This window comes from Lepidochelys kempii, chromosome 9 (assembly GCF_965140285.1).
Source record: "Lepidochelys kempii isolate rLepKem1 chromosome 9, rLepKem1.hap1, whole genome shotgun sequence".
Classification (NCBI taxonomy): Eukaryota; Metazoa; Chordata; order Testudines; family Cheloniidae; genus Lepidochelys; species Lepidochelys kempii.
In genome coordinates, this window is record NC_136388.1 from 54,945,189 (window position 1) to 54,958,683 (window position 13,495).

General features: G+C 41.8%; 1 protein-coding gene across 2 annotated transcripts in view; it reads left to right on the forward strand.

Annotated features, from left to right (window-relative positions):
- Positions 1-13,495, forward strand: part of DTYMK (deoxythymidylate kinase) — a 56,993-nt gene that overhangs the window by 1,706 nt on the left and 41,792 nt on the right. For both annotated transcript variants that reach the window (XR_012160854.1, XM_073360432.2), the window contains exon 3: positions 9,184-9,274. Coding sequence is in view for 1 of the 2 variants with exons in the window: in XM_073360432.2 (XP_073216533.1) it covers positions 9,184-9,274 (91 nt within the window). In the remaining variant the exon portion in view is untranslated. The remainder of the gene's footprint in view (positions 1-9,183; positions 9,275-13,495) is intronic.

Genomic DNA, 13,495 nt, shown 5'->3' on the forward strand with positions numbered 1-13,495 from the left:
ATTTTACCCATGACTCCTGATTTCCTACGCAGGTCAGGAATGGTCTTGTGAGAAATGCTTTCATTGTCTCCCCTGTATATGATATTAGTTGTGTTGAATTTTCAGTTTCCAAAGCATTCCTGGGAAGCCACTGCTCTCCAAGCACACATACCAATGCATCTGTGTGAATTAACATTGTGGGGCATGTTTGTTTCCCAAATCTCCCTGTTATTGCCCCTACAATGGGACGCCCCCATTTGTCATACTGTAGTTGGGCTACTACCTCAGGGGAAGTCCAAGGAGGTGGGCACCACTACTGGGGTGGCACCAATGATACAGGGTCCATTATGAGAGTTACAGAAGCCCTGTCAGTCAATTCCTCTTGCCTTTCTAACTGGACAACCCTCTACAATAACTCACTTGTGGGCTTGCCATCCCATTTCTCTTTTGGTTCTCATGACATCATGAGCTTTCTCCATGCCTTCATTCTCAGTGCCATATATCCTCTATTCTGCATCTGATACCCATATCCATTTCTTCCTTTTGCTCCTCTGCTGTCTCTTGCATCTCCCTATTCTCTTCCTCTAACATGCCATTGTGCATCGGGCCCCTTTTCCCCTGTTTCCCCTTGGAGATCTGGGGGCCTGTTGTTGGCAAAAGTTACCACCTGGATAGGTTCCATTCTCCTGTCAATTCCTTTTTCCAGTTGTCCCAGTGTGTCTTGAAAAACTATAACTGCTCAAAAAATGTCCTGTTTTAACTCTGGGTACCCACTAGCTGGATCTATGGGTCCTAAATTCACCTTCATTTTTGAATTCAAACCCTCTAACAATGCAGTCTTAAAAGCTAAAGCATTGAAATCCGGCTGGGTTCCAGTTACTATTGGCACAACCCCGGCAGTTATGGCCAGTATCTCCTTTTTAATGACATATGTCATAAATATAAAGGGAAGGGTACCACCTTTCTGTATACAGTGCTATAAAAATCCCTCCTGGCCAGAGGAAAACCCTTTCACCTGTAAAGGGTTAAGAAGCTAAGGTAACCTCACTGGCACCTGACCCAAAATGACCAATAAGGGGACAAGATACTTTCAGATCTGGAGGGGGGTGGAACAAAGGGTTCTGTCTGTCTGTGTGATGCTTTTGCCGGGAACAGATCAGGAATGCAAGCTTTACAACTCCTGTAAAGTTAGTAAGTAATCTAGCTAGAAATGCGTTAGATTTTCTTTTGTTTAATGGCTTGTAAAATAAGCTGTGCTGGAGGGAATGTATATTCCTGTTTTTGTGTCTTTTTGTAACTTAAGGTTTTGCCTAGAGGGATTCTCTATGTTTTAAATCTGATTACCCTGTAAGGTATTTACCATCCTGATTTTACAGAGGTGATTCTTTTACCTTTTCTTTAATTAAAATTCTTCTTTTAAAAACCTAATTAATTTTTCATTGTTCTTAAAATCCAAGGGTTTGGATCTGTGTTCACCTGTACCAATTGGTGAGGATTATTATCAAGCCTTCCCCAGGAAAGGGGGTGTAGGGTTTGGGGGGGGAATATTTTGGGGGAAGACGTCTGCAAGTGGTCTCTTTTCCTGTTCTTTGTTTAAAACGCTTGGTGGTGGCAGCATACTGTTCAAGGACAAGGCAAAGTTTTACCTTGGTAAAGTTTTTAACCTAAACTGATAAAAATGAGCTTAGGAGGTCTTTCATGCAGATCCCCACATCTGTACCCTAAAATTCAGAGTGGGGAAGGAACCTTGACATGGTGGCAGAGCGGTGGGATCATTTTGAACCAAAGATCATTTTGAACAGAAGCACAGTAGGATTTTAAAAGAACAATTTTTTCCCCCTTTGGACTGCTTGAAAGCAGGTTTTAAGCTAAAAGCAGTTAGTTTATTCTGTCTCTTTGCCTGGGGACAGAGCATCTCCATAACAAAAGAATTTTTCTGTAAGCTGAGAACAGCTATCAGAGACAAAAGTTATCAGGTTACAGCACAGAAAAATTTTACAAGCCAGGGTTTTTTTTTCTTTTTCTTTCTAACTCTTAGGAATAGCTAGGTTAAAAACAGAGGGGCTAGGATGACCAAAAGCAAGACCAAACAGAGGCTGAAGTTAGCTAGATTGGAAGCCAAAAAAAAAAAAAAAAAAAATCAAGGCAGCAAAAAAGGCAGAAAAAGCCCAGGAGGCTACACACCAGAAAGCTATGGAGGCAAAAAAAGCCCAGGAGGCTGCCCACCGAGAAGCTGAGCAGCCACCCATACCTGGTCACTGCTTATCCGGGCCCGAGCCTTACAGAAACTCCTCGCTTAACCTTGTAATTATGTTTCTGAAAAATGCGAATTTAAGCAAAATGATGTTAAGTGAATCCAATTTCCCCATAAGAATTAATGTAAATAGGGGGGGTTAGGTTCCAGGGAAATTTTTTTCACCAGACAGAAGACTATATTATATACACATTAAATTGTTTGTTTAAAACTTATACTGTGTGTATGTGTATATACACATACATATACACACAGTACAAGTTTTAAACAAACTGTACACAGCGATGATGATCATGAAGCTTGGTTGAGGTGGTGAAGTCAGAAGGTGGAGGAGAGTGGGATATTTCCCAGGGAACGTCTTACTGCTAAATGATGAACTAGGTTCTGGCTGAGTCCTCAAGGGTTACCCATTGTTGTTAATGTAGCCTCACACTCTACAAGGCAGCACGAATGGAGGGAAGGGAGACAGCATGGCAGACAGAGACACACACCCTGTGTGTGAAAGATAGAGATGTGCATTGCCCCTTTAAGTAGGCTGACTCCACTCTAAGTACACTGCCTTGTTAAGTAGATCAGCAAGTTGAGACAGCAGCTGCTCCCAGGAAGTTCCCTCCATTCTGAGCCCTGTTGTGTCGTGCCCCCACATGGAGATAGGGTAAGTAGGGGGCAGGGGGACACCCTGCCATTAGTCCCCTTCTCTCTCCCCCCGCACAGCAAGCAGGAGGCTTCCAAGTGCAGCTCCAAGGCAGAGGGCAGGAGCAGCACACGGCAGTGTGGGGGAGGGACAGCTGAACTGCCAGCAATTGATAGCCTGCTGGGCAGCTGCTGCACAGGGAATCTTAGGGGGGTGGGGAGCTTATGGAGGGCTGCCGGTCCGCCCTGGTTCCAAGCCTGCACCAGCTAGCTCCAACGGGCTGCTCTTCCTGCAAGCAGTGGACAAAGCAGGTGGCTGCCAAACGACTTTATAAGGGAGTATTGCACAACTTTAAATGAGCATGTTCTCTCATTGATCAGCAACGAAACAACGTTAACCGGGACGACTTTAAGTAAGGAGTTACTGTATTTTCTTATAACACTGTTCTGACAGCTGCCTGAATGTCCCCCAGTTTCATGTGCAATGTAGATATATCCCCATTCAGGTTTTCTACTTTCAGTTTTAAATGTTCACACTCTCCTGTTTTTTGCCTATAGAGCTGTTGCATTCTGTAATGCTGAAGCTGCACTGGTACACTACATTGCCATATACTGAGGCAAATTATCCTTAACTATATCCAACTCAAATTTGTAATCCTCCAGTTGTCTTTCCTGGAGTGTTACCAGGCTGGAAAGATTAGTGACAGCTTTCCATAATGCCCATACTGCTGTTGCTTTGTTAGCCTTTTTTCTTTGGTTTTGGTTTCATGCATTTACAAAATGCTTTAAACTAGGGCTGTCAAGTTAAGGGGCTGTCAAATTAATCACAATTAATCGCGCGATTAAACAATAATAGAACTTACTTACTTAAGTAAGTTACTTAAGCCATTTACTTAAATATTTGTAGATGTTTTGTACATTTTCAAATATATTGATTTCAATTACAACACAGAATACAAAGTGTACAGTGCTCACTTTATTTTTGACTACAAGTATTTGCACCTTAAAAAAAACAAAAGAAATAGTATTTTTCAATTCACCTAATACAAGTACTATAGTGCAATCTCTTTATCATGAAAGTTGAACCTACAAATGTAGAATTATGTAAAAAAAAACAAAAACCTGCATTCAAAAATAAAAAGTAAAATTTTAGAGCCTACAAGTCCACTCAGTCATACTTCTTGTTCAGCCACTTGTTCAAACAAGTTTGTTTACATTTGCAGAAGATAGTGCTGCCTGCTTCTTGTTTACAGTGTCATCTGAAAGTGAGAACAGGCATTTGCATGGCACTGTTGTAGCCGTTGTCGCAAGATATTTATATGCCAAATGCACTTAAGATTCTTATGTCCCTTAATGCTTCAACCACCATTCCAGAAGACGTGCGTCCATGCTGATGACAGGTTCTTCTCGATAGCGATCCAAAGAAGTGCGGACCGATGCATGTTCATTTACATCACCTGAGTCAGATGCTACCAGCAGAAGGTTGATTTTCTTTTTTGGTGGGTTCTGTAGTTTCTGCATCAGAGTGTTGCTCTTCTAAGACTTCTAAAGCGTGCTCCACATCTCATCCCTCTCAGATTTTTGGAAGGCTCTTCAGATTCATAAATCTTGGGTCAAGTGCTGTAGGTATCTTTAGAAATTTCACATTGGTATCTTCTTTTGCATTTTGTGAAATTTGCAGTGAAAATGTTCTTAAAATGAACAACATGTGGTGGGTCATCATCTGAGACTGCTCTAACATGAAATATATGGCAGAATGTGGATAAAACAGAGCAGGAAACATACAATTCTTCCCCAAGGAGTTAAGTCACAAATTTAATTAATGCATTTTTTTTTTTTAATAAGCATCATCAGCATGGAAGTATGTCCTCTGGAATGATGGCCAAAGCAGGAAGAGGCATATGAATCTTTAGCTCATCTTGCACGTAAATACCTTGCAATGGCAGCTACAACAGTGCAATGTGACAGCCTGTTCTCACTTTCAGGTGATGTAATTTAGAAGTGGGCAGCATTATCTCCCGTAAATGTAAACAGACTTGTTTGTCTTAGCAATTGGCTGCACAAGAAGTAGGACTGAGTGGACTTGTAGGCTCTAAAGTTTTACATTGTTTTGTTTTTGAGTGCAGTTATGTAACAAAAAACTCTACATTTGTAAGTTGCATTTTCATGATAAAAATATTTCACTACAGTACTTGTATGAGGTACATTGAAAAATATAATATCTTTTTTTACGATGCAGATATTTGTAATAAAAAATAATACAACGTGAGCACTGTACACTTGTATTCTGTGTTGTAATTGCAATCGATATATTTGAAAAAGTAGAAAAACATCAAAAATATTTAATAAATGTCAGTCGGTATTCTATTGTTTAACAGTGCAATTAATCGCAATTTAATTTTTTTTTAGTTAATCATGTGAGTTAACTGTGATTAATCAACAGCCCTACTTTAAACCCCTTACAGGCAGACTCAAGGACATCCCTCCCCTGGAAAGAATCTTGTCCCCATGGGCACGGACCTTGTTCTGCTACCCATTTAGCAAGGAAGGTGGGCTATTCAGCTAACCCTCACCTCTCCTGCTCCTTTTCTTTTGCGTTGTTCCCTCCTGAAGCTTCAGAATGGTCATTCTGTCAAGTAGGTAGCGACCCTTATTGACAAAATGCACAGGTATTCTGCTGCTATTACTTTTCTACAATTATTCACTGTGTGAAGCTCTATCAGTTCAGTCTAAATGACCATAGGATACCTGCATTCTCCACCAGATTTGTTACCTGCACGCTCTAGGGCATTCACCTTCACCCGGTTCCTAGGGCTCAAGGCATAATCCAGTTGACTTAGGCACCTCAACCCTTTCCCAGTTCCTAGGGCTCCAGGCAAAAGGCACCTACCTTTAGCCAGTTCCTAGGGCTCAGGGCCATCCATACCCAATTCCTAGGGCTCAGAGCATACTCTTCTGTGGGTTTGCATGGTCATTTATTCGTGAAAGAGCCTTACACGGCAATATCCTTAACCTCTATTTATTAACAATCACCAAAACAGAATGCACATGCTAAGAATACAATGCACACCACTCCCAAGAAGTCTCCTCCTTTTCCTGATGGCCAGTCAGGATCAGGTCACCCGGGGACTGCAGCTTCTGCATGGTGTGATTGGCAGGCTGTTGAGATCTGGCAGCTCTGATCTTGGGGCTGTGTCCTGGAGTTGGTTCCAAAGAACTTCCTTTTGGACCCCAGTCTATATAGTGAAACTTGAATCCTGCTTAGCTGTGCCTTAACCAATCATTTTAAACTAAAGTACTCTAAAACTGTATCTTTCACCAATCCTAGCTCATTATGAAAATATCTTTAACCAATCACACCCCACCACCATAGTTGATTTACACCTAGCAAAATTAGTTATATAACAGATTAAACAATAGAGAAGTAGGGATCCTGAAGGCAAAACAATAAAGAAGTAGAGATTTCATACCCAAACTGTTGATAAGTGATTCCTTGCCAGACAGAATGTTGTCAAACAAAATTTTCTTTAAACATCTTAAGAGATTCTTTGGTGGGTACTATTAGGGGTGCCTTCTTAACAGCCCAATATTACATTGTTTTGATATAACTTAAAAGGAAGGTGAGGATGTGACTTTCCGCTTCTCGGCTGCTCTCCTTACGTGGCTGCAGAAAAAGGCCTTAGACCTTACATGAGGTTTTAGGAGACTCCATCACACAGTGGATTAACATGTTACCTTGTTAATCTCTTGAAATCATAGTTAAAAGCTCAACTATAGGTGAAAGAGAATTTGGTTTTGGTAGTCTCCTCCTCCTACCACTTCTGTGTGTATCACAGAGTCATCTCCCAGTATGATCTGATCGGCATTCTTAAGAGCAGCCTGGAACAATATTAAGAGTATCTTAAGTTAGGATTGAGGTGTACCGAAACATCTGCTAGCATCATCTTGAATTAGGCTAGAACTAGAAATCCATCACTTTATGAACACTAAATTAATTAATGCTAAAATTAAAAAAGACGTCATGCTTTTCCTAATGTTGTAGCTGAAGGCACAGAGACTGATGTGGAGCTTTTCTCCAGCTCTGAATTTGCCATACCAACAAGACTGATTTAGATTTCTCACACAGGTATTCTTAATCATGGGTTCCCATGATTTCTTGATTTGTAGTTTATGTATATAGCCCTCTAAACTATGGGGATAACTTGCCTGTGTTCTGACCAGAGCATCTGTTCTGAATCCCTGATCTAGTCTATTAATCTTTTGGGGGGGTCAGATGCCTGCCTGTGATGTGGGAATATTTCTTTAATGTTACCAGGTCTGTTGTATTTCCTCTGCCTGTTCTTAAGCAGAGGGAACAGCAACAATCACAGGGTGGATTGAGCTCAGAGGAGAGCACTGAGTGAGTAAATGTGACTCTGTGGCAGCCACAGAGAACCACAGCTTCTCCCAGTGGAGCTTGGCATAAGTGGCATGGTTGTAAGGAGCTAGGGCATGGATTCTGTGTTTTTCATACAATTAAAAAATGCCATTTCCCTTCTAAATCATGTATTATGCGACTGTCCTGTATGATGATAAAATTCATGGTTAACAATATTCAACATGATTCTGACTAGTCCCTAGGACTTCTGATTGAGTCATACTCCCTGAACTTTGATCAAGGGAAATTGTGATAAAACTTCTGAGTGATTTAAGAGGGGCGGGAGTGGCCCAGGGACAGCTTTCTACTTCAGCATCCATATATAAGAAGAAAATGTAAGAACTGCTCATTTGTGAGCGGTTCACTGCTCTGCCACCTAACAAATGCTATTGCAAGCTTATGACTTGATGATGAGCCTCTCTCATTAGAAGTTCAGTGAGAGCAGCAGGTGCTTAACACCTCTTTGGAACAAACTCCCCCAGGCTAAAACTTCCAAACTTTGGTGCCTACATTTGAACTGAAATAAGGCCCCAAGGCTGCAGTGAGCTCTCCGCAGGCTGACACTGGCACTTGTGTGGAGGCCCGTTGATTGCAGTGGGTCTCTGGGCATACATGGGGTCCACCAATGGAGAGCTTGTTACAGGATCTGGCCTGATTTTCTGTGCGCTGAGGCCCCTTAACTCCGGTTGAAATTAATGTAGTGTGAGAACTCTCAGGATCAGCCCCCATATCTGCTTCCTGGCATCAGAGGGTAAAACATTCTTAGTCCCTGCTCTCACATGGATCCAAGTGCAGAATTGAAGCCTTAGAGTGCAGTCTCACTAAATCTCTTGCTGCTGAGATGCTCTTAAAGAACTGGTGTTCTTCCCTTCATTTTTCAAGTTAAGCTTCAGCTCTCTTGCTTTTTGAGGAAGAATGCACTACACTATTTATTACAGAGAGTGGGTACTGCCTTTAATATGATCTCCTATTGACAGTTCATCCTGGATGCTACTCCTTTTGTGCAATAAAAGTGGTAGAATGATGTAGGGTTTTAGCCAAACCAGACTTTTCAAGTGTAATGGTTTAAATTTGTGAAAAATGGTGCTGTTAGCTCGAAATCTGTAAAATAGAAAATATGTTTCACTTTTTAAAAGCTGCATTTTCCAAAGGCTTTTCTGATCCTGCTGAGGGTGGTGGTAGCTCATTCTTATCTAGTGCCAAGCAGATTGAGAACATGCCAGAATTCTCAGCATGGAAGACAGATGAGTGAGTCTTGACACATTATTGTCCATTTTGGATGAAGTTCAAGTGATTTCTTGCCCAAGAGACACACAGTCCTGTATTGTATCTGCTACACTAAATAGAAAAATTGAACTAAACCACTCGTTTGGTCCCAATTCTGTGGATACTTTCAGCTTGGCTCTGACTTTCTCCATAGGTCATTTAATTGGATGAACTAGTGCTCTGCATTGCCATGCAGGAGACTTGGGGTTTGTGCCTCTGGAACTTGCTTTTTACACTGGGCGATGGAAGGTTATTTGTTCAGGCCCTAATAAAGGGCAGGATGAAAGTAGCATTGTTTCAGGCAGCAGCAGCCACAGCAAGCACCCTTCCTGCAGAACTGTCTGTCTCTGAAAAGAGTCCCATCCATTCCTCCTTGGCTGGAAGGATAGTGATGCAACAAGGTTGGAGGAGATTTTCAGAGCATTGAGAGACTGTGGGTGACAGAGCTTAAAAACAAAAATCACACTTCGACTGATAAACTGCTGTAACCCCTACAGTTGCTAGAGATCACTATAGCAAAGTGCATCAACTAATTGAAAAGAGCCCACCTACTGTGTCCTCTGTGTTGAGTTGTTTGCATTTCTGCCTGGGTACAATGGAGTGTAAAGTGTCTCTTCTTTTTGTTGTTGTTCAGGCCGTTGATTAAAGAGAAATTAAATCAAGGCATCACTCTAGTGGTGGACAGGTACGCCTTTTCCGGGGTGGCCTTCACAAGTGCCAAAGAGGTGAGTGAATGAACAGAAAGGCAGTGTCTGTGTCTAATTGGAAGGGCACTGTAAAAATGATAAACAAAAGAAATAATATTTTTCAGTTCACCTCATACAAGTACTGTAGTGCAATTTCTATCCTGAAAGTGTAACTTACAAATGCAGATTTTTTTTGTTATATAACTGCACTCAAAAACAAAACAATGTAAAACTTTAGACCCTACATGTCCACTCAGTGCTACTACTTGTTCAGTCAATCGCTCAAACAAACAAGTTTCGTTACAGTTGCAGGAGATAATGGTGCCCGCTTCTTATTTACACTGTTACCTGAAAGTGCCTTAATATGTTCGCATGGCATTTTGTAGCCGGTGTTGCAAGGTATTTAAGTGCCAGATATGCTAAACATTCATATGCTCCATCATGCTTTAGCCACCATTCCATGTTGCTGATGTTCGTTTAAAAAAAAAATGTGTTAATTAAATTTGTGACTGAACTCCTTTGGGGAGAATTGTATGTCCCCTGCTCTGTTTTACCTGCATTCTGCCATATATTTCATATTATAGCAGTCTCGGATGATGACCCAGCACATGTTGTTTGATTTACGAACAGGCACTGCAGATTAGACAAAATGCAAAGAAGGTACCAATGTGAGATTTCTAAAATAGCTACAGCACTCGATCCAAAGTTTAAGAATCTCAAGTGCTGTCCAAAATCCGAGAGGGACGAGGTGTGGAGCATGCTTTCAGAAGTCTTAAAAGAGCAACATTCAGATGCAGAAATGACACAACCTGAACCACCAAAAAAGATAATCAACCTTCTGCTGGTGGCATCTGACTCAGATGATGAAAATGAACATGCATCGGTCCTCTCTGCTGTGGATCATTATCAAGCAGAACCCATCATCAGCATGGATGCATATCCTCTGGAATGGTGGTTAAAGCATTAAGGGACATATGAATCTTTAGCGCATCTGGCACGTAAATATCTTGCGACACCGGTTACAGCAGTGCTAAGCAAACGCCTGTTAGCACTTTCAGGTGACATTGTAAACAAGAAGCGGGCACCATTATCTCCTGCAAATGTAACCAAACTTGTTTGTTTGAGCGATTGGCTGAAATAGGACTGAGTGGACTTGTAGGCTCTTGTCATAAAAATAAAGGAAGGGTAAACACCTTTAAATCCCTCCTGGCCAGAGGAAAAACCCTTTCACCTGTAAAGGGTTAAGAACCTAAGACAACCTCGCTGGCACCTGACCGAAATGACCAATGAGGAGACAAGATACTTTCAAAGCTGGAGGGGGGGACAAAGAGTTCTCTCTGTCTCTGTTGTCTTTTGCCGGGACCAGAGCAGGAATGCAGGTCAGAACTCCTGTAAAGGGTTAATAAGCAATCTAGTTAGATATGCGTTAGATTCTGTTTTGTTTAAATAGCTGATAAAATAAGTTCTGCTGAATGGAATGTATATTCCTGTTTTTGTGTCTCTTTGTAACTTAAGGTTTTGCCTAGAGGGATTCTCTGTGTTTTGAATCTGATTACCCTGTAAGGTATTTACCATCCTGATTTTATAGGGGTGATTCTTTTACTTTTTCTTTAATTAAAATTCTTCTTTTAAGAACCTGATTGCTTTTTCATTGTTCTTAAGATCCAAGGGTTTGGGTCTGTGTTCACCTATGCAAATTGGTGAGGATTTTTTATCAAGCCTTCCCCAGGAAAGGGAGTGTAGGGCTTGGGGGAATTTTGGGGGAAAGACGTTTCCAAGTGGGCTCTTTCCCTGTTGTATTTGTTAGACGCTCAGTGGTGGCAGCAATAAGGTCCAGGGACAAAAGGTAAAATAGTTTGTACCTTGGGGAAGTTTTAACCTAAGCTGGTAAAAATAAGCTTAGGGGGTTTTTCATGCAGGTCCCCACATCTGTACCCTAGAGTTCAGAGTAGGCAAAACCTTGACAGCTCTAAAGTTTTACATTGTTTGATCTTTGAATGTTTGATTTTTGAATGCAGTTATTTTTTTGTACATAATTTGACATTTGTAAGTTCAACTTTTATGATAAAGAGATTGTACTACAGTACTTATATTAGGTGAATTAAAAATAGTTTCTTTTGTTTTTTACAGTGCAAATATTTGTAATCAAAAATAAATACAAAGTGAGCACTGTACACTTTGTATTTTGTGTTGTAATTGAAATCCGCATACACTGGACCCTCGCTAGAACGTGGGGTTCAGGATCCATGCATGAGACCACGTTAACGCGGGGACTGCATTACCATGGATCCCACTTTAAATATTTAAATTTGGGATCCATTGCTGCGACCGCGCTATATGCGAATCCGCACTATAACGATGCGCATTCTAGTGGGGGTCCGCTGTATTTGAAAATGTAGAAAACATCCAAAAATATTTAAATAAATGGTATTCTATTGTTTAACAGTGCGATAAATTTTTTTAATCGTTCGACAGCCCTAATTTATGGTAATTACTACTCACTTCTGCTTAGAAGAGTCGTTCATTCAAGACCTTCATCTGCTCTGCTAACCCAGAGAAATTGGAGGCTATTTAAGAATTTGCCTCCAGCCCTGAAATCTTCAAGGAGACTAATGAAAGGATTGATATTTGTAAGTGAGGGGCAAAAGCTTTGTACGTTTAACTCAGGGATCGGCAACCTTTGGCCCACGGCCCACCAAGATAAGCTCCCTGGCAGGCCGGGCCAGTTTGTTTACCTGCCGCGTCCTCAGGTTCGGCCGATCACAGCTCCCACTGACTGCGGTTTGCCGCTCCAGGCCAATGGGGGCTGTGGGAAGCGGCACGGGCCAAGGGATGTACTGGCTGCTGCTTCTCGCAGATCCCATTGACCTGGAGTGGCAAACCGCAGTCAGTGGGAGTTGCGATCGGCGGAACCTGCGGATGCAGCAGGTAAACAAACCGGCCTGGCCCGCCGGGGGCCAAAGTTTGCCGATACCTGGTTTAACTAATTGACTTTCTGCCATCTTCAGGAACTCATAGATTTCAAGGCCAGAATGGACCATTGTGATCAGCTAGTCTGACCTCCTGCACATCACAGAGCACAGAACCTCACCCACCCACTCCTATAACAGAACCATAATGTCTGGCTGAGGTACTGAAGTTTTCAAATCATGATTTAAAGACTTCAAGTTACAGAGAATCCACCATTTACTCTAGTTTACACCTGCAAGTCACCTGTGACCCATGCTTCAAAGGAAGGTGAAAAATCCCCAGAGTCTCTGCCAATCTGGCCTGGGAGGAAATTCTTTCCTGACCCCAAACATGGCAAGCAGAACCTGAGCATGTGGGTAAGACCCACCAGCCAGACTCTTGAGAAAGAATTCACTGTAGTAACTCAGGTTTCAGAGTAGCAGCTGTGTTAGTCTGTATTTGCAAAAAGAAAAGGAGTACTTGTGGCACCTTAGGAGTACTTGTGGCTGTAGCTCACGAAAGCTTATGCTCAAATAGATTTGTTAGTCTCTAAGGTGCCACAAGTACTCCTTTTCTTTTTGTAGTAACTCAGAGCCCTTCCTATCTAGTAGTGTCCCATCTCCAGGCTTGGGAGATATTTGCTACTAGTAGTCACAAAACAGCTACATGCCATTATAGGCAACCTCAACATACCACTCCTTCCATAAACTTACCAAGTTCAATCTCCACACCAGTTAGGATTTTTGCCCCCACTGCTCCCCTTGGAAGGCTGTTCCAGAACGTCACTCCTCTGATGGTTAGAAACCTTCGCATATTTCAAGCCTAAACTTGTTGATTGCCAGTTTATAGCCACATATTCTTGTGTCCACATTGGCCTTTAACTTAAATAACTCCTCTCCCTTCCTGTTTATCCCTCTGATGGATTTATCTCCCCTCAGCCTTTGTTTAGTTATACTAAACAAGCCAAGCTCCTTAAGTCTCCTCTGTAAGGTATGTTCTCCATTCCTCTGATTACCCTAGTAGCCCGTCTCTGTACCTGTTCCAGTTTGAATTCATCTTTCTTACACATGGGAGACCAGAATTGCACACAGTATTCTAGATGAGGTCTCACCGATGTCTTGTATAATGGTACTAACACTGCCTATCTCTACTGGAAATACTTTGCCTGATGCATTAGCTTTTTGCACAGCCGCATCACATTGGCTGCTCATAGTCATCCTTTGATCAACTAATACACAAAGACCGTTCTCCTCCTCCTGTTTATTCCAATTGATAAGTCCTCAGCTTATAGCAAAAATTCTTATCGATAGT